The sequence below is a fragment of the Enhydra lutris genome, unplaced genomic scaffold (assembly GCF_002288905.1).
Source record: "Enhydra lutris kenyoni isolate GAN:26980312 unplaced genomic scaffold, ASM228890v2 scaffoldscaffold47, whole genome shotgun sequence".
Taxonomy (NCBI): domain Eukaryota; kingdom Metazoa; phylum Chordata; class Mammalia; order Carnivora; family Mustelidae; genus Enhydra; species Enhydra lutris.
The window spans coordinates 10,268,092-10,287,731 of NW_019154131.1; the positions used below are offsets into that span (position 1 = coordinate 10,268,092).

General features: G+C 41.4%; 1 protein-coding gene across 1 annotated transcript in view; it reads right to left on the reverse strand.

Moving 5' to 3' along the window:
• The window catches only part of LOC111156629 (FRAS1 related extracellular matrix 1), a 146,792-nt gene that overhangs the window by 8,661 nt on the left and 118,491 nt on the right, over positions 1 to 19,640 (reverse strand). Inside the window, exons 27-34 of the mRNA XM_022517628.1 lie at positions 15,957 to 16,086; positions 12,865 to 12,937; positions 6,953 to 7,102; positions 5,195 to 5,433; positions 4,293 to 4,340; positions 3,893 to 4,042; positions 3,580 to 3,708; positions 3,030 to 3,145 (exon numbers count right to left, since the gene is read on the reverse strand). Coding sequence (XP_022373336.1) covers positions 3,030 to 3,145; positions 3,580 to 3,708; positions 3,893 to 4,042; positions 4,293 to 4,340; positions 5,195 to 5,433; positions 6,953 to 7,102; positions 12,865 to 12,937; positions 15,957 to 16,086 — 1,035 coding nt within the window. The remainder of the gene's footprint in view (positions 1 to 3,029; positions 3,146 to 3,579; positions 3,709 to 3,892; positions 4,043 to 4,292; positions 4,341 to 5,194; positions 5,434 to 6,952; positions 7,103 to 12,864; positions 12,938 to 15,956; positions 16,087 to 19,640) is intronic.

The window sequence follows — 19,640 nt, forward strand, 5'->3', positions numbered from 1 at the left end:
CAGAGCTTCATTATAGGCCGGCAGAGTTAGCTGCATTGTCCTCTGAGGACCCCTGGAAGAGGAACAATAAGGCTGCCTTCAAGCTTGAGGTTTGGGGTTCTGTTGCTCTGCTCATCTGTATTTCATCAACGAATCCCACAGCAATTTGATTGGGGTAACCTTGGATAGAGTATAACTGCTCTCCTGCACTCCTCCTCATTTTGGTCAGTATACACAACCACACCCTCCTCCTCCTCCTCGGAACATGTTGCAATCTTCTCCGTGCTGAATCAGAGAGCTTTTCATTCCACACAGAGCCCTTTCCTCAAGAAGGAAAAAAGATCTATAACACTCTTCCTACCTGAGCTATCAATGCATTCAGACACATTTTAAATAAAAGTAGGACACCCAGTTATTTGGGTGGAAGAATGTCTTCATTGTCCCTAAATATACAGCAATATGGGAAGGTATGTATTTAAACAATAATTATTTATAAAATAAAAAAATAGTTTACCTTACTTTATACCACCCACTCATCAACAAAAACCTGAAAGTCACTGATTAAACTCTATAGCACTCTTACTTAAAACATAAAATACATCAGTGAAAAAAGGGGGGTTGATTTGACCAGTTTTTAAAAAGACTTAAAATATATTTTTAAAGATTTCTTTTTTTTAATTTCTTTGAGAGAGAGAGCAAATAGGCACAAGCCAGGTGGAGAGGCAAAGGAGGAGGGAGAAGGAGGCTCCCCAAGTAGCATGGGGCTCGATCCCATGAACCTGGGATCATGACCTGAGCTGAAGGCAGATGCTTAACTGACTGAGCCACCAAAACGGCATAGACTCTTAAAATATTTAATTAGCTCTTTAAAAATCTGGTTATGGGGTGCATGGGTGGCATGGTTGGTTGAGTGTCTGACTCTTGGTTGTGGCTCAGCTGGTGATCTTGGGATTGTGGGATCAAGCCCAGAGTGGGACTCAGCACAGAGTCTGCTTAAGATTCTCTCTCCCTCTCCCTTTGCTCCTCCCCAGCCCACCCTCTCTCCCTCTAAAATCAATCAATCTTAAAAAGAAATAAAAATCTAGTTATAATTTAGATATAGTAAAATGCATCCATTTTAAGTATTCAATTCAATGAATTTTTACAGTTGTATATTTCTATGTTACAACCACCCAGAGCAAGACATGGAACCTCTCCATCACTCTAGAATCTTACCTCATGCTACTTTTAGTCACCCTACAATCCCTACCAGGGATAACTGTTTTTGTTTTTGTTTTTATTTCTACCACCAACTAGTAAATTAGTTATTCCTATTCATGAAAACAAAATCATACAATATGCATTTTTTTTTTGTTGGGTTGCTTCCTCTCTATAGGTTTTTGAGATTTATTCACATTGTTGGATGTTTTAATAGTTCATTCCATTTTATCATTCATAAAATGATTTATCACAAGAAGAATATTTGTCTATTTCCTTGTTGATAGAGAAAATATAAAGAACCTTCATAAATCAACAACAAAAAGACAAACGACCTAAACTATTATTTTTTTAAGATTTTATTTATTTATGTGACAGAGTGTGTGAGAGAGAGAGAGCATGAGATGAGCAAGGGGAGGCAGAGGGAGAAGTAGACTCCTTGCTGAGCAGGGAGCCCGAGGCAGGGTGCCATCCCAGGACCCTGGAGTCATGACCTGAGCTGAAGGGAGATGCTTAATCCACTGAGCCACTCAGGTACCCCATACGCAAACTATTATTATTCTTTTTTTAAAAAAGTTGTTATTAAATTCTTGTGAATGTCTTTTTCTAGTGTATTTTTTAAACTCTGATTTATTTAAGTAATCTCTACACCCATCGTGGGGCTTGAACTCATGGCCCCAAGATCGAGAGTCACATGCTCCTCCAACTGAGCTACCCCTTTAGCACAAATATTTATCTCCTTCAGGTAAATACCTAGGATTAGGGATGTTAAGCCACAGGATAAATGTACGTAACCTTCTTTAAAAAACTCCCAGTTAGTACAAAGCGGTTGTACCATTTTATACTGCCACCAGCATGTATAAGAACTCTTTAGGTATTGTCAATCTTTGTGATTTTATCCTGGGTGGGAAGAGGTATTTCACTGTGGTTTTCATTTGCACTTCCCTGCTGTCTAATGCGGATGCATCTTTTCATGCACTTATCAACCAATTATATATCTTTCCTTACGAAGTCTCCAAGTCATTTGCTATTTTTTTCATCAGGTCGTCTTTTTGTTACTGGTTGATAGGAATTGTTGGTATTTTCTGGGTTTGAGACCGAGATCAGCTGGACTATTGGAGATGAGCTTTGCCAAATGTGATTCACCCTTTCTCTTTCTTAACAGTGTTTTTAGATAAGCAGAACGGCTGGAATTTGATGAAGTGCAAGGTCTGACTGCCCTTCACCAGGGACGTCTCTCTAGTCTCCATTTCCAGCCATGGGGAATATTAGTCTAATTGCACTGTTCTGGATAATATCCAGGTGGGCAAAAAAGGGGGGGCGGGGATAGGTATGTTTGCATTTTTAAAGTCCTTCTGGGCTAGATAAATTTTGTTGTCATGATCTGACCACAGGTCATCCTTCACTAAGTGTTCCATTACCCACTGACACTTTGTCCGACTTGTCTGGTTTCATAATCATCGCTGTCTCTGGCATTGTCATAAGTCGGATACTATAAGACCCTTCACTGCTATGTATTTTCCAAATCAGTGGACAAGAATCTGTACTTAGTTTTTTTAAAAAAAGATAGAACTTGCAAGGCTGCCGACCCAGAAAAATTCCCTTTTCTCCAGAAGACCAAAAGAGGCTAGAACATAGAATTTCCGCAATCACGGTTTCCACGTAGAGAGATAGGTCACTACGCATTATCAAGGTCAATCTCGAATCCATTCTGAACTATAGAGCTCTCCTGGGTTTCCTAAAACAAAATTGGACACTCAACGCTCCAAAGAATGCAGCAACCCTGCAATTGCATGAGAAAATAGAAAGAGTATGAAAGAAAACATTACTTAATGTGAAAGAGGGTTTCTTACTGTTCCTTGCAAGCTCGGGCAGCTGAGTTCCAGGTGCCTTTCCGCTCTGTGACCAGGGAGTGGCAGTACCCCGAGTGACGGTACCACCCAGCTGGGCAGGATTTACCTTCCGCCACCTGAAAAACATTGTCCACGTTCACATCATGGTCTTTACCCTCCAGAGTCTGCTCTCTGCACAAAGAGTCCCACAGTCCCCTAACTTGAGTAGTTCTGTCACCAGAAAGGACGTCAGCCCTTATCCCGATTCTCCACCTTGAGGGATGCCATGGCGTTTTGCAGAAAACACTACTGAAGTCAGCACTGTTTCGATTTACACTTTTGACATTCTGATGATTAAAGAAAATGAGTAAACACCTGCTTTAATTGTATCAATTAATGAATGTGTTTTGTGATTTCTGAAACACCCCTTGAGCCGTATTTTCCTCTTCACCTTCAAAGCAGAATGAGGGCAGGAGGATGTAGCCTGAGCTCTCAGATCCTTTCCTGTCTACCAGCTTATCAAAGAGCATAATGCAAGCAGACTGCCTTCGCGGCTCGTCCCGTGTCCCACCTCGGTATGGGGGCTCCAAGCTTTCCAGGCAATTCCATCGCACTCGTACAGCTCTTGGAGGTGTTCTTGAAAGTGCAAAAGTCCCCTTAATTCCAGCGTGCAGTTCTTTGGAAATGAGGGCAGCGGGTCCTATGGGAAGGCGAGGTAATGTAGATTGGACTTCACGTGAGCTGATCACACACTCACCCCTTTCAGGTCTTCGTTTGTTAGACATCATTTGTGTTCAGTGAGTGATCCCCAAGCCTGAAGCCTGGTTCATGGCCCAGCAAACAGCCTGTTGTAGGGTGAATAGGAAGTAAGAAGATTTTCCTACCTGTCTGGGGAAGTGTGAGTCGGTTGTGGATTCCACCTTATCTGCCAATTTGCTTGTCTTTTGTGTCTGTCTCATAATGGAGACTTTGGCCTTCCTTTTGTGGGATGGGGAACCGTCTTCCTCCAGCGGCAGGGAAACCATTCCGTGATACTGGAGGAAACCAGAAAACAACAATAAAGAGAAAGCAAACACCCAGAGAACAAATAAAAATGCCTGTTGGAAAAATAAGCAATTAAAAAATTGGGTTAATGTGGAAAGATAAAAGTCTTGAAAACAAATGTCAAAACAGGCTCTTAAGAGAAACACATAAATACAGAAGAAATTTTTTAAAAATAGTTTCACTAAATATTTTGCATTCATAAATACAAGAAATTTAGCAATTCTCTCAGACTATGCTTACATTATAGATGATGTCGGTTCCATTTCTATAGACAGAAGATGGAAAGACCTGAAATCAAGAAAGTACAAAATAGGACCAAAATTGGCTGAGATAATAACCAGCAACAGGGTGAAACCCTTTCAGTTAGACCTTGTTAGTGTCGAAAAAAATGTTAGAACATGTGTTGCTTAAGACTTTCCATGCCAAAATCATTAGAATTTTTAAAATCATTAGACTTAATCACAACTTACCAGTGTTGATTCATACACTCATAGTTTGTTCTGGAGAAAAGACATCCTTATTTTCTTGGCATATCTATAGTACACAGAGGTCCAAGAAAACCTACACACACACACACACACACACACACACACACACACACACACACTCACACACACATCCACTCATGAGAATGTGCCTAATTAGAATCCTGTGTCAATAAGGTCAAAGCCATGGTTTCCACACCCAAGTAGATCACTTAATCTCATTCTGTTCTAGGGTCACTGGTTATCCCCTGTCTGTTTTGACCACAAAGGCACCAAAGCAGAAATCAGATGGATGAGTCAGTACATTCATCACTTCAATTAGTATAAGTTAAGGAAGTGGGCAGCATTATGATATCTGTATCCAAAAGGCACTGCATGGGGGCACCTGGTTGGCTGAGTCGGTGGAGCCTCAGACTCTTGATCTCAGGGTCCTGAGTTCGAGCCCCATGATGGGTGTAGAAATTACGCAAAAATAAAATCTTTAAAAAAAGGGGCCCCCTTTTTTTAAGCCCCCTATTGCGTGCTTGTGCAAGGAACCATGGTTCCCATTCACTATGCGAATCAGCTTCATCAGTGTCTTAGAACACTTATTAATATATTTTTCATTCTTTTACAATGTCCTTCATACCTCCGATCCCAGAAGTTCCCCGTCCTTACCGTTATGCCATTCCCCCGGGTCCTAAGCTTCATACGAGAAAGATCTGGAGACTGAAAACCCTGTCGGATGCCTCCCCTAGTGACTGCCAGCCGCTTGGAGGTTGGAAGAGGTCGTCTTTCCAGACGAAAGGAACCAGAAGTGGTGGGTGAGGAAGACCCTGGGGACAGCAGGTGCCAAATGCTCTTCTCCGGTGCGCTGTGCTTACTGGGGCTGAAGGAATATGAAGGCTGGCACTGTCCTGGGGGCATGAATGATGGCAGGTCAGTTCATTGTACACCAATAGGCAAGTGATCGCATCAACACAGCCCTTGCAGCAGCTAGGGCCTTAAACTGAGATGGATGGTTTCTCCCCAGATGTTGCCTCTTTGCCATTTGCCAGAAACTCCTTTGCTGTTCCTTCGCTGCCATGCAGGAGAGCTGTGCCCTTCTGCACCTCTGCCGGGTGGTTATAAAGTCATGAAACTGATTTCACAAACGACAAATGGAAACCACTGTCATAATTTTATAATCAGACCATGTACTGGGGAAACTGCCTCACGTCCCTTCATGTTATAGCATTCCTCAGGCTTATTCACTGATCAATTGTCAGTTCGTAAACACTGCAAAGGCTCAGCCTTTCCCAGGTCTCCTAGAGGTAGGCACTGGGATTGTCTGAAGAAGCGAAATCAAGTAACAGTTACAAAAAATTAGCATTCGACTGTTACAGAACAAAGAGCCAGAAAGTCTTAATGGAACTACTTCTATTGGAAACACTTCCAATTCATACGACAAAAATCTAAACCCACGACCCTCACCCTCATGTGGCTCTTGTGTACTTCATGTGTAAAGTAAGTATTTCACGTATTTTATATACTTACTGCGACCAGAAAGTTCTACTGAAAAAGAAATCAATTTGAGTCGGCCAATTTTATGGCCACCTTTGGCCATAAAGGTGATGGGGAAAGATGTTGTGGAAATAGGAGCTTCATAAAGGCAAGGGGATAGTGTTTATTTTCATTATAGGAAAAAGAAGAGGGGAGAGTGGATTTCAGGCAGGGAAACATACCAAGGGGCATGACAGGTGTAAAAGCAGAGGTCTGAGTCCATGCGTGGTAACTGGACGCTTGTCAAATGCTAACCAGACACCTAAGTAGAAAGTATTTAGCAGAGAAAAAAAAAAAAAAAATCAGAGCACCAAGGCTTGTGCTCGGTTTTTATTTTGTTTAGTTCACAGGTTGTTCTTTTACTTATACTGTCCAGGACCGACTTGGCTCTGCAACCCAAGGTTATTCATGAATATTCCCCAGCTGCTCCTGAATCCCCCGGCCAGATGTATCTTTCACATCAATTTCTCTCCAATTCCTTCCTCTCTTAGAATTTTCCTGGTTACACTACAGTGGGGATTCAGATTTGAGGCATTAAGAGCTCTCTTTAACAGAGGAAGATAATTACAGCCCTACAAATTCTGGGGGAAAATAATTGTCGATAGATTCTCACCAACATTGTCTCCCCCTGGGTGAGAACAACAAACGGGTAGGGGAAAAAAAAAACAACCACGCCACTGACTTGTTGCTTTTCTCAAATGCTAGTTCTTAGCAGGAGGAAAACCACATGAAGCAGAAAGCAGAATAAAGGGCCTACAGCATGACCGAGGTTGCTTTCTTGACAAGAAATTAAGCATTTTGATTTGAAGGCGTTATCAGGCACATTGGCTGTTGAAAGCAAGCAGCTAGAGCACCAGGACAGCTCCTGATTTCGAGATGAGGATCAAAGAATACCTCCTTTTGAGTCCAAAATTTTCACTGCAGCTTTTGTCTTTGTGCCAAGAACCGCATTCACGGGGGAGTTCAGAATCACTTCAAAGGCCTCATCGTCTTCCTCTAATCCGTCATAGGTAATTGCTATATTCCACATCTTCGTTGACATTCCTACAAGAAGTAAACATTTTAATTACTCTTTAATTGCTATTTCAATCACCTAGGTGTCAGAGAAATATATTAATTAACATGTCTACAGCTAGGCGGCAGGAGCCCGAGCGAGCCATTGTACTGTTAGCAACTCGCTCGAGTCCCGCTGTTCTCCCAAATAATATTAAAAGACCACATTTGTTCCTGGACAATGATGATTCCGTTTCAATGCAAACACTGTAACAAAAAAATAAGCTGCATTATGCAAGGGATGAACAAAAAAAAAGAAAGAAAGAAAGAAAGAAAGAAAGAAAGAAAGAAAGAAAGAAAGAAAAAGAAAGAAAGAAAGAAAGAAAAGAAAAAGGTTAGGAGATGAGATCCAAGACTTATGCCGCCCCCCTGCCCTGCCTACCCCCCAACCGGTCCCCTTCTCTCCTTAAGAATAAACAAGTACCACAATCTTAAAATCTTAATAGTTCCAAAAATCTTAAGAGGTTGGTACCGACAGTTAAAACTGATTATCGGAGGGTACTTCATGCTATTCATGGAACCCTTGAAGTGATTGATTTCCAAAGACAGCTGCCTCCATCAGCGGCTCCACTTCCTGAGATCCTTCTAGCCCACGAATGCTTTTTCTAATGATGTCATACTCAGTATTTGATACCTTTCTCAAGAGAATTTATGGGCTGGGGCTTTTAGAAATAGACTGGGCCCATTTTTTTTTCCCCCTCTTTCTGTCTGCCTCTGCTCAGGGAGTTATAGTCAAGCTTGGTTTTGATGTTACAAAGATAGCCCCAGCCTTTCCGTCACCACAAAGATGGGGCACAAAGCAACCCTAGAAACACAAAATATTAAAACTGGAAGAAACTTGTGAGATTGTCTGATCCTGATCCGTTTCTGTGACGTGGATTACAGGATATCTCTCTTAGTTTATTTAGAAGGGAACGTGACGGAAGAAAAAAAAAAGTACAGGTTAGTGGAGAAGGTTCAAGTTCAAGGGGGAAAAAAGATAACAAATGTATGGTTTAGCTTTCTAGGACTGTTTTTGGAAAATTTACTCCCTGGCATTTACTCACTGGCTCTTAGAGGGCTTTTATTCCCAGAAGCCCATCTGTAGAAGCAGTCATACTTTTTTTTTTTTTTCCTAGCCTTCTCTTCTGAAAATCTGGATTCCTTTCTCTCTGCACATTGTTTGCTGCAGATTTATGCCTCTCAATCGTGCCATCTATATGACAGTCTCCTTTTTGAAGATGTGTCACATACAGATTTCATGATCTAATCAACATTTCCTCAATTCCCTGCAGAATCCATTGGAAGGATGAAACTGTTCCCTTATCCTACTCCTGGCTGCACTTAGAGGGGAAAAAAATAAAGTGTAGCTGAAATAATTTTATTAGAACAACAACAACAACAGGCTGACAACTGGTTTGTTAAGCTTTCAGTATCTACTGAATCCATAAATCAATTACTTTCCTAGTCTTCGCAAAAACAGAAGTTGAAACACCTAACATAAACTGCTATATGATTCCTACCTCCTGGGTGGATGGATCAAAATATACCCATCAAAATATACATTTTGTATCTATTTCATACTTACCTTTGCTTTAGGTGCTATGGAGAATGCCATGCCCTGACATAAAGGAATTTAAAACCTCTTTGAAGAGACAAGATGTAAATACCAGAAAAGGCCACTATGCAAGGCTATGCATGATTAACTGCCAAAAGGTGCAGACTAGATGGTGAATATGGGGGCCTCAGAGTTCAGAGGTTTTGGAGGGAGGGAGTGGGGAGACAGCACATGCAAAGGCAGGAAGGTAGAGGAGCAAAGGCCTTGAACAGGGAAGGCTGAGCCGGTGCACAGGCTAGAACAGAGCTCACACCAGGGAACAGGAGATGGAAAAAAGCAAAGGCAGTTTGTGGCCAGGCTGCAGAGAGCCCTGGACACCAGGTGGCTGGATTCAGACCTTAAACCATAGGCAACAAGGAAGACTCTTGAAAATGACGGTCTTAGAAAAATCAATCTCAGTGTTACACAGGAAGACTTAGGGACCTGGGAAGATGGGCAAAGAGGCTAGAAGTGGGGAGACCACATAGGCAGCTGTTGTAATAAACCAGGCAGGAAGGCATAAGAGACCAGACTGTGAAGAAGTTTAATGTTCAGAGAACTGTTTTGACTCTCAAAGCCCCCAAAGTTAAGCATTATTCAAATAAAACTCCAATACCAAAAAAAAAAAAAAAAAAAAAAAAAAAAAAAAATCCAAGTCCCAACCAATTGTCCTCTTATTATTAAGGGTCATTTTTTAAAAAATTACAGTAAACCTTTTCCCTCCCAACCCCCCCCCCCAAATAAAGTTTTTCTAAGACCTTATGGAGTAGAACCATGTGGTTAGAGCAAATCTCTTCCAAATTTCATTTAATTACTTTCTGATTGGTTTGCTTGCATTCTACTTTTGTTTCCATGCTTACCAGGTGACCATAGAAAACCCCACTTTTCTAGGTTAATGAGATTGACAGTAAGAACTTTCTGGGTTTTTCTTTCTCCTTCCTCTCCCATTTTCAAGGTGCAAAGTAGTTGTTAAATCACTGAGATTATAAACAATTTCAGAAGCCTTGAACTGGCCTCCTGTTCCCATAAAACAAAAGGTGCTGAAGAAAAGGTGTCACCTTACGCAGACACAGCCCACTTTAGAGTAGGTCAATTCCTGGATATTTTCCTGCAAAGCAGACTTCACTACTGAAAGCTGTTTCCTCAGTGCTTTTAAGTAAATGCCATGTCAGAGATCTGTTCCTTTGGAAAACATTTTGACTCTTAGGAATGATTTAGTCTCAATTAAGAAAGCAGCAACCTTTCAAGAACACATATTGAAAAGGAAAACAATCATTTTCTTAAGAATATTTGCATTTCGAATCAATCAGTCACAATAGCTGAATGCAAAGTAGGCAGGTTCAGTTTGGGGTTCGGTACAATGGCAGCAAGGCATAGCTCACTAGACTGAGAAGTCATGTGTTTCTCTCCGGCACCCTCCCCAAAGTTCTCAAACCTTACAATATCCCACCATCTTTAATTTCTCACTCACACTTTAATTTCGCCCATTGCGGAGGCTACGTTTTTAAAGAAATAGATTGCTCTGGACAAAAGCAGTGGGGGTGGGGACACCAGACCCAGAAGAGGTAAGGCTTAACAACATGGGAGTAAATAAACATTGACAGAACCTGGGAACATAGGGAACTTTAAAATACCCGAAATTAAGACTTCAGTTTATGAAACCATTCTGGCTAGTTCATTCCAAAACAATGAGCAAGGAGGTATTGTTTCTTTTAAACTTACAGGATTTTTTTTCTTAAGATGTCTTAAGATGACCAGTGAGAGCCTCCAGAAGTCATCAGTATCTACTCAAAACAGCATGTAAACTCTTGCAGACAGATTGGTCTTTATCTTATCCAGTGGGATCTCCTAGAAGTGAATTTCAGAGCCTCCTCTGACTGTGATACTTTCTAGTTGCTATCAATCCAAATGGAGCACCTGGTGGGCTGCTTGAAATCTAACTGAAAGCCCAAATCGCTCCAGACCTTGGGACAGACAGGCCTCCAATAATAAAGAGCACATATGGCAAAGACTCTTGGCTCTCTCCAAAGTGGAAAGGTTTGAACTGCCTTAACATGAAGTACAAAGGGGGCTCACACAATGCAAAAGCACCAAAATCTTTCATCAGAACACTCTTGTGTTGCCTGTAGCCATCTGTGGGTAAACATTGAATACATCATGGGAACAGCTCTCCTACAAAGCAGGTCACTTGAGGAAGAAACTTAACACAAGTCAGAAATAGAAATATCACAGGAAGGAGGCCAGTCATAATATTTGGGTGGTTTCGTGTCAAATTTAAGGTTCATTGTTACAGGTTGAGTTGGGTACTCAAAATCTTTACATCGAAATCCTAATTCTCCATACTTCAGAACGTAACCTTATCAATAAGGTCACTACAGAAGTAACTGGTTAAGATGAAGTCATAATAGAGTGGGCCTCTAATCCATTATGATTGGTGTCCTTATAAAAGGGGGAAATTTGGACACAAACCCACACACAAAAAAGCCATGTGGGGACAAGGGCAAGACTGCTGTAGATACAGCAGAAGCCAAGGAATGCCAGAGATTCCAGCAAATCACCAAAGCATGGAAGCCGGGCATAGAACAGATTCTCTCTCACCTCTCCTGGGAAGGAATCAGTGCTGCTGACCCCTGGATCTTGAGCTGTGGCCTCCAGAACTGTGAGAAAATACAGTTCTCTTTTTAAGCTACCAGGTTTGTGATATTTTGTGAGGGCAGCCTTTGCAAACTAAACTAGTCACAAAGCATCATGCTACTTGTGGTGAAGGGCAGAAAGGCATTTCTTTTCTATGTTTGCTATGAAGGTTGTCAATTTTGGAATGGTGATAATACTTGGGCCACTTTGTTTTGAATCATCATGTGTCAGTGACTGATAATGGCAAGAGTTGTGACTTGGTGGAATGTTCTCAGAGTGCAGAACACCTCCCCTATGGGAGAGCATAAAGCCACAGGCCACGGCTGCTTTGTAAGTCCTTTTCTATTTGTCCACAGACAAGGGATCCAGGTCCATCCCAGACCAGAGGGAAAGAGAGAACCATGTGTGCCATGAAGGAGAGCTACCTGCACCTTCAACAGAAGCCAGGGAAGGAAGGTGTGGCTCCAGGAATGGTTCATCAGGCACAGTCTCCCAAAAGTATGTTGGTCCTTTACCCTGATGTCCCCTCCTCCTCCTCCTTCTACTCACTCAGAATATCTCTCCTCTGTGAAGTCTTCCAGGATTCCTCTTAGAACAATGGCTCATCTTTTGGGTCCCACTGTACTCTTAGTGAGTTGTTTTCATGTCTCTATTTCCCACATGATAGAACACCTTTGAGAGTAGGCACCATACTTTTATATTCCCTTTTGCACCCGGCAAAATATTTTCCACAGATTTAAAACAAAATATGTGCTATCTAATTAATCTTCCCTGGAATCCCCTCATTTCAACCTATTCCAAGAGAAATCATTTAGAAATGGCCTCATGCGAATATGACTTCCCGAAAATTTCCATCAAAGTATGAGGCAATTAAATTAGCTCAGCTTTATGTTAGGACTCCAAGTAATTTTTTATTTTATTTTGGGGGGGTTAGAAGGGGGTAGGGGGGAAAGGGAGAGAGAGAGAGAATCTTTTTTTTTTTTTCAAGATTTTATTTATTTATTTGACAGAGAGAGATCACAAGCAGGCAGAGAGTCAGGCAGAGAGAGAGGAGGAAGCAGGCTCCCTGCTGAGCAGAGAGCCCAACGCGGGGCTCGATCCCAGGACCCTAAGATCATGACCCGAGCCGAAGGCAGCGGCTTAACCCACTGAGCCACCCAGGCGCCCCGAGAGAGAGAATCTTAAGCCGGCTCCAGGCCCAGTGTGGAGCCCAACGTGGGGGTCCATCTCACAACCCTGAGACCATGACCTGAGCCAAAAACGAAAGTCAGACATTTAATCAACTGAGTTACTCAGGCGTCCCCAAATAGTTTTTTAGATGACACCCTTTTCTGGATGTTTTGGATGTTTGCTTTGATATTTTATATTTATTTGTTATGAGCTTTCTTCTCATTTTAAATAAATATTCACTTGTGATGAAGTGAAACATGAGGGACAAAGACTCAAGTCCAAACTGATCTTTCGTAGAGTAGCTGAAGTAAGTCCCCATGATTGCCACACATTCTTCCACAAACAGGAAACAAACTGTAGACATGAATCATACCTGGGTCAAACTGAATCAGTTTAGATGGAGTCAGAGTGAAGTCTTTTCCAACTGTGGCTGACACTTGGTTGACCTTAAGAGGAACAAAATGTCCTTTTTAAATAAAAATAATTATTTTTAAGACAGAAACATCTAGTCTAGTGTCATAAAAGATTAAACTCTTGGTTTTTTTGTTTGTTTCTTTTTTTAAGGAGGCTCTACACCCAACAACCCAAAATGGGGCTTGAACTCATGACCCCAAGATCAAGAGTTGCATGCTCTACTGGCTGAGCCAGCTAGACACCCCAATTCATGCTCCTTAGTCTGTTTTTAACATAAAGGGTTTTTTTTTTTCAATTATAATAAACCATTTTATTATAGCTACATGGATCTTCCTTAAACTTAACTTTTTCTTAGATGAATATCAATGGAAGTCAAAGTAAAGCTTTTTTTCTCTCTTTCTTTTTGCTTCTTTATAAATGATTCAGTCATTGGAGAAAGCAGCATAAATTTTAAGCACCACTTTTCTCTTTCTTATGAAGATCTATTTATTTCATCCCCTTCCTTCTACCCCAAACTGACTTTGAATGGTGCCTCAGAGGAAAGGGGGGAGAAGGAGAAGCAACAGCAGGGGCTCCCTACAAGTAGCTTTGGGGTGTCTTACGAGTTTCAGGGCACGGAATGCCTTAGACAAGTTGACCTGTAACAACTCTGGTCAATTTTCCCGTAAGGATGAAACTACCGCTCTTCACAGAAATAGATGTGCGCCCCATGGGGATGGCCTACCTAAAGAATGGCCACACAAAATCAATCCACATACACAGTGGAGGATTTCGAATCTCCATTAAATAAGTCATTAACAACAACAACAAAAGTGGTGCTCATCTGCAGAGACTGTTTGCTGATCTCCTGTTCCCCACTCCCAAGGCTGAAAACCAGAGGCGATTTAGGGCTCTCAAGTCCTGGCCTTATCTTCCCTGGAGGGAGCCTAAATCTGCGTTAAGAAAAGTGTCCTTGGTTAGTGTGAAAAAGAAGTCATCAAATGAGAACCCGGTGTAAGCACAAGAGACAGCTGTTACTTTGCCCTTTCTTAGACATTTAAGATGGCCAAAAACGTGGGTTACTGTGTTTCTTCACCTTCATGCCAAGAAATGAAGCGCACCATGGAAAACTTCAAAGTTCCTATTTTTATGGCTTTAAACATTTCCTCCGTTGCTCATCAAAGGCCCTAAGACCTGAGAATAGGTCTGCCGTGGAAACATGCTGGAGAGGGAAATTCCTGCTAAGTTTCCATTTACACTTCACCCACAATGCCAAGGCTCCTCCTGCACAACCTTGCATTGTGAAAAGGCAGCCCATTGTACACCTGTAGCCACCATATGCCGGAAGTTACATTCCCTGCAGGGCTCTTGCACGTGCAATTACTTAGCATTTTACCACCACTGAGTTGACAGAATCTGATGTGGGAAAAGGAATGGTCTGAGGTAGGCTGGTGGGAGCAATCAGCCCCGTGAAGGTGCACGGTTCAAACCAGGGCTAATAATGCAGGGAAAAGTGCTTTCTCTTCCCCTGTTTCTGGTCAAGCAGCCAATATGCTCTGGTATACAGTGGCAGCTGTGCTCTGGGCAGAGCTGTTTCTGAAGGCTCAGGGCTGTGTTTGACGAAGGCCTGAACACTCAGCAGGCAGGATCGCGGTGCGCATGCAGCCGAAGTAGACAAAAGGTTCCATGTCACACTACGTATGTTCTTATGTTCTACGTATGTACGTATGTTCTAGAGTCAAACTCTAGACTCGAGCATATGATGCTTTCTATAGATGACCAAAGCATCATTTAAAAACTGTTCAGGCAGATATCTTTTGGCACAAACGATCTGCTGGGAAATTATAGGGCATACCAAGTTGTCTGATGTTTCAAAAACAATAAAGCACCCAACAGATCTGGGAAAAAGAGTCCATACCCACTGGAAAGATCAATACCAAATGCGGATATGATACAACTGGGGTGAACAAGGTTCTGAGGTTGATTTGAATGTATCATTGTAATCTATTTAAAGGATACATTGTAATGTATCAATGCAATGTAATGATGTAATGTGGTGTAACCAATTGTAATGATACAATGTATCATTGCAATGGAGACTGAACTTCAATGGCCATTTTTTCCAGAAGCTGATATCACTGCCTCTTTCATGAGATTGAGGAGTGGAGTCTCCAAGGCTCATTCACCATTGTTAGTTGGTGGAAAGCTTTTCAAGCTTTTTTTCATTCTCTTGAAGTGTTACTGTGATAGTGACTCCTAAAAAGATCCTTCAGTTCTAGAAGCCATTAAATTGTGCTCCATGATCCAAGCCAATGGCAAGGAATAAAAATCCAACTAATCTAAAAGTGATTACTGAATATTCTTTATATTTCGGAGGCCTGGATTTTTTTTTTTTTTTTTTTTTTTTTACGATTTTATCTATCTATTTGACAGGGAAAGATCACAAGTAGGCAGTGAGACGGGGGAAGCAGACTCCCCGCTGAGCAGAGAGCCCGATGTGGGGCTCCATCCCAGTACCCTGAGATCATGACCTGAGCTGAAGGCAGAGGCTTAACCCACTGAGCCACCCAGGTGCCCCTTGGAGGTCTAGATTGATATGTGCGCTCTTAATTTTAACTTGGGTGACTCTTAAGTTTGTCCTTGATTTTCCTCATCCACTAACACCACAAGAAGTGATCCTGGTGGCATACTAAGAGAAAGCCATCTGGGGGCTGAAATTTGCTCTGGAGACCTCATAGAAAGTCTTGCATACAAACTTTCTTTTCCAAAGCAGACTTTGGCCTGAGTTCACTAGGTTGAATATATCTTGCTGTAAAGTCAAACTTCCAGACTTAATGACCAGATTTAAAAATGAAAAAATGGGTTTGAAATACCTTATCTAGGAGCTAATGAAGCTAGATAAAGGGTGGACGGACAAGAAAATGTTAGGTGTAGAATCTCTAAAATAATGGGGTAATCCTGCAATTTAAAATTTCCGTGGTTATTCTGGTTTTCTTCTTAAGAAAATAATTGAAAGGCACCAACCAACAGCCCAAGTTTTAGCCTGACATTTCACATTTTTAGAGTTGTTACCTTCACACTCACGAAGGCGGAGTCCATGGAATATCCCCTTCTGGTAATTTCCAAAGACAACATGCCCACATTCTCACAGACCTCGTATTCAGTCTGTGACCATTCGATGTGAGACCACTTCAGTTCCAAACTGGGCATGAAAGGAAAAGAAAAGGGAAAATCAATTTTTAAAAAATGCACAGTAAATGCCTGTAGAGATCCTCTGCTTGGTAGGAGACTGAATCACTAGTTCATATCCTGTGACAGATGTGGTTCATCTACCTGCACCAGTGCTAAAAATTTCTCATGCTTATTTGGTCCATTTTAGCTCAAAAAGAACTTTTACCAACAATTTCATCCAATGCTTACAATGCCTTGAGTTAGGAAGTGTAAGTATTAGAGTTTTGTTTTATGAAAGCAGAAACTAAGGCTAAAAGGCTGTCAGGGGGATTCAAACATGAATCTTCTGAAGGGGAAGGAACCAGGAGTGGTGAAGTTCAAGGAGACATTTATTTATGGAAAGGACATCGATAGGGAATCTTCTTTCTTATTTTTGGCCTTCACTGGTATACCAAGAAGTGTTCCAGACACAGACATTCTCTGAACTTGGGTTCAGTTAAATAACTAGTTATCTTTCAGGATGAGTCTTGGAATTACAACGTGCATGGGTTTTATAACCATTATCTCTTCCTCCTTCTGTGCATATGAAACAGGCCAACTGACACGTGGTTTGGAGACAGCAATGCAACTGAATAAACCTGAAATATAGGGGGTGGTCTTTTTCCCACAGTAGATTTAGTGAGCCCAATATTGGATGGAAACTCTCTACTTTACTCCTCATAATATAGAGGGAAGTTTTCCACCCCCCCAAAAAGGAAGTCCCCCCCCCAAAACTGGAGAAAATCAGAGACACAAGTATATGGGACACAAGCACTCTTCACAATGATCATTTAACACACTTCTGTCACTTTTGTTTCTCTCATTTTCCTTTTATTCTACGTTTGCAAAACACTCAGTGGTTGCCTTATTGTATCCCCCATCTTCCAATTGGATGTAGGCTTTTCTTCTGGATTTCTTAATGCATATTTTTTATAATTTTTTTCTCCCACAACTAGAAATTCTGCATGCCACCATGTAGAGTATGGGTTTCATGGGGTTCTCCAGGCTTTCCTGGGGACCACTCAAATTAAATAGTAGTCTATCCCGTAATATCCACTTCATGTCTTTGCACCAGTCACATGTTGCAGTCACATACTCTAAGTTCACCAGCAAGATAAACTCAATAACACTGTCTGTTTCTCCAAGGACCACAGACCAGGGTGGCAAGGTAGTTTGGGAGCCCAGAATTATGGCAGAGGTTCATGAATCTATATAAACATACATGTTTAATTCAATCGATACACTTGAAATTTATTATTACTAACATTCTGGGCTTTGTAAAATTTTGACATGAAAACAGAATCCTCTCATCAGAAATATTGGGATCCTCATTGGTCTTTGATGTGACTGAGTTTAAATCTGGCATGGAACAGTCAAGATATAAAGAAACAAGTGACTATGCTTCAAAAATCACAAGATAACATGCAATGAGGCTATTATAATGCCAATAAAAATAATGTGTGGCAAAGAATTCTTAAAGGACTCCGTCAAGTGAGAACGGGGGAAAAATTCAACAAGATGGACTGGGGCAAAGGACAGAAAGATGAAACCGAAAGGACAGAGGAGCAGTGGGAGTGAGTGAAATAGATAAAAATGGGTGGATTTCAGCTAAGTCTCCATAAGGTTGAAATGAGTTTCAATGTCCAATCTTCTGAGAATCCATTCTCAGCTGTTAATGGAAACCACGACAAGCAAAAATTCATCAATGTCACTCTGAAGATCCAGGTGTCCTCAAGGCCTAAAAGCTAAATGCAATTTGATTGCTGATCTAGATCCATAAAGGGACCATGCAGGGTGGGGTTCAACCTCAAAGGATAAAGGGCTTTGGTGTTCGGAGAAATGTGTGCCTTTCCCTGATGCACGATTAGAATGCTGCAAAGTGGCTACAGGATAAGGTTATCATCACACCATGTTCTAGTTTCTTTTCTTAAAAATCCACACTATAAATAATAAAGATCTACTGCAACGCCACAAAATTAAGCCATCCTGTATACTTTCTGGAAAAATATTGCAGTCCCAAAGCACAGGCACACCCCTAGGATGGGTGCAACACATGTTTTGAGTGTGTTTGGTTTCTGCAGTACTGAATTTGAGATCTTTCTATTGCTGATGCTTGCTGCTTACATTCTACGCAAACACCTAAAAGAAAGAAGAAATTCCACTTGCAAGAAGTCACACGACTGTGTGCTGGGCGTCATGTAGACAACCAGATGCAGGAGCCCACGAGAGAAATCTGGAAAGCTGTGGATATGTACAGGTCATGCAGACAAGGCTCGGGTCGAATCTTCACATTTTAATCATCCCTCCCTTGTCCTATTGCCATTGGGCAAAGCTCAGTCTCAGGTCAGAAATGAAGTTTATGGACATATTTTATGTGACACACATATGGTGATCATTTCAAGTCATTTAGGAATGGTTTCTCAACCTGGACACCTTCGACATCGGGACCAGATGGTTCTTTGTTGCTGAACTGTCCTGTGCATTGTAAGATGGTTAGCCTCATCCCTGGCCTCTGCCCACTAGATGCAGTCACATCAGCTCCTCCAATCAAAACTGCTTCCAGAAACTTCCAAATGTCCCTGAGGGGTAGGTCATCCTCAGTTCAGAAACACTTCCCTCAGTGACCGTGGGGTACTTATCACAACAGGAAATTTGATTTAATGAGGAAACTGAATTTGAATTCCCAACATCCACTACTGTGAACGGAAGACATAGGACGGATCAGTGGAGATTAAATTGGATTAGAAGTCATGAGGTTTCTGGTCCCCCTGCCACACAAAAAAAGATCTCAAAGTGCAGCACAAGGAAACTGTCTTGCTTTGTTTTGTTTCCCGTCTCCGTTTAATGTCCCGTCTTTTGTTTAACTTTAGCACATACTTTAAATTTACATATTGCCTTGTTCTATTTTATATGTTCATATAAGCAGTGATATGATTATAAATATTTTAACAATGTACTCTCCAGAGGGAAGAGATGTGTGTGTGTGTGTGTGTGTGTGTGTGTGTGTGTGTGTGTGTGTATAGGTGTATGTGTTTAATACGGATTTAAGGATGTATAGGATATAATTTACAAGTAATAATATAAGATATACTACACTTCTACTGTAGATTTCACAGTCAGCTGATTCTCAGGATAACATTTTTGTTGACATTTCTCTAACTTTTGCTACAAATATAAGGAAAGTCATCTAAATACCCAATTTAAAATTGCAATCCAAGTGCCCCTGAGTGGCTCAGTCAGTTATGCATCTGCCTTCAGCTCAGGTCATGATCCCAGGGTCCTGGCATTGAGCCCCGCATCGGGCTCTCTGCTCAGCAAGTCTACCTCTCCCCCTACTCCCTCTCTCTCTGAGAGCTCATGCTCTCTCTCTGTCCAATAAATAAATAAGAGCTTTAAAATAAAAAGTAAAAAATAAAATTGCAATCCATCTTAAAGCCCAGCATCTGTGATACCCCTTATCCTGACCAACTTTTTCATTTCCCAAGGTAGTATATGTAGAACATACTATTCGGTTTATTTAGATATGGAGTATACTCCCAAGAAAAC